Raw genomic sequence first — 1514 nt, 5'->3', positions numbered from 1 at the left:
GAAGTTCTAAATAACAGGAACATTGCCATGGACAAAAACCAGTGTATTTCATTGATATCCCATCATCAAAAGGCCTACACCCAATTCACAATGCCTTATCAAAAGTTTAAATTTTATGCAGTTAACTGGAATCATTCCAACTCAGACACACACTAGATGACATCCAAGAAATAGTTTAACAAAACATACAGACTCCAATGACAAAAAGGCCACCATGGCTATTTCAACATCAGCAATGTGTTGCAACTCATCGACCAAAAGTAGCGGCTGGTCCATATTCTAATATCCTTGAAGGCGATTCCCTTGCAACCGTAGGCGTAGGCATGAATTGCATTTGATTTTCTTCCCTCCGGCCTTGGCTCAATGTTCCCTTTCCTCTTGTGGCAACCAATTTACCCTGCCAAACACAATTATTAAAATCGAACAATAATGATTAATATCGGCCAAACACAATTATTAAATGACACCACGAAATGCAACTAGTCCTTGTCTTACTTGTTCATTTACCAATACATTGCAATTATTTTCAACTGGTTGTATTTCAACTTCTACCCAATCCTGTGGTAAGATAGAAATTAACAATATGACATTATTCACAATGAATGTCAGACTTAAATGCACAAAGAAAATGGTACACTTACATCAATTGGCACATTTGCACTGGAATGATATTGCTTATTGTGTCCTTTCAATCCGCATTGCGAGCAAGCCATCGTCACAGCTCCCTTCTTCTTCACATATGCTTTTCCCTTCATGCGCACAACCATTTCTTCTGCCTGTTTTCGCCTCTTTTTCTGTTTTTTCCCTTGCAAGGCATGGTCCACTTGGGGGGGAGGGGGAATTGTAGGTGCATCTACTTCAGGCCACAATAATTTTCCATTAATTGGGTTCACAATATTATTGTAGCATCCCATGTATGTCTCAATACTATAACAATTGTCAATGAAATCTTCGGGTTGACTCCTGCAATCGCGTATCACAGCAACGGCATGCATATACGGTATACCAGTGATATCCCATTTCCTGCACGCACATGTTCGTTCCTCAAGATCGACGACAAATGTCCCATAACTGCATTTTACTTGCCACTTCGGCCCCCTTGAAAAATGCAAAATACATTCCCTTGACATATCGCTTGTCTTATCCAACTTTTTCTGAATCTTTGGACACAAACGACCATGGCATCCTACCATCTTATCTCGCGTTTTCTGTATTCTTGTCATGAAAGTCATATAAACCGATGTAAACATATTCAGTATCAACTTCTCTCTGTCCTCTAATAATGTCTTATTGAACACTTCACAGCCGTTGTTAAGTACTATGTCGCTCTTCGAACGCACCGAAAAATGTGACTGACTCCACTCCCGAGGGTGCCTCTGTATCAACCAATCATATGTAGCAGTACTCACGTCGCGAAGTTTTTGTATCCACATTTTAAATTCGGCGACGGTTGTGGACTTCGCCACACGCTAAAGATAATACTTAAGAATTTTGCTCTTGAATCCCGCATTGAA

At 40.1% G+C, this 1514-nt stretch overlaps 1 protein-coding gene across 1 annotated transcript; it reads right to left on the bottom strand.

Annotated features, from left to right (window-relative positions):
- Positions 1 to 247: 247 nt before the first annotated feature.
- On the bottom strand, positions 248 to 1482 carry LOC111393057. Its single transcript, XM_023018458.1, has 3 exons — positions 642 to 1482; positions 496 to 558; positions 248 to 397 (listed from the first exon to the last, which is right to left on the bottom strand). The coding sequence occupies exons 1-3, from the start codon at positions 1431 to 1433 to the stop codon at positions 248 to 250; spliced, it is 1005 nt and encodes a 334-aa protein (XP_022874226.1). The 5' UTR covers positions 1434 to 1482.
- Between the last annotated feature and the right edge of the window lie 32 nt (positions 1483 to 1514).

This window comes from Olea europaea, chromosome 4 (assembly GCF_002742605.1).
Source record: "Olea europaea var. sylvestris chromosome 4, O_europaea_v1, whole genome shotgun sequence".
In the NCBI taxonomy this organism is placed as follows: domain Eukaryota; kingdom Viridiplantae; phylum Streptophyta; class Magnoliopsida; order Lamiales; family Oleaceae; genus Olea; species Olea europaea.
The sequence above is the reverse complement of the archived record's forward strand: the minus strand, read 5'-3'. Positions and strand labels throughout refer to the sequence as shown.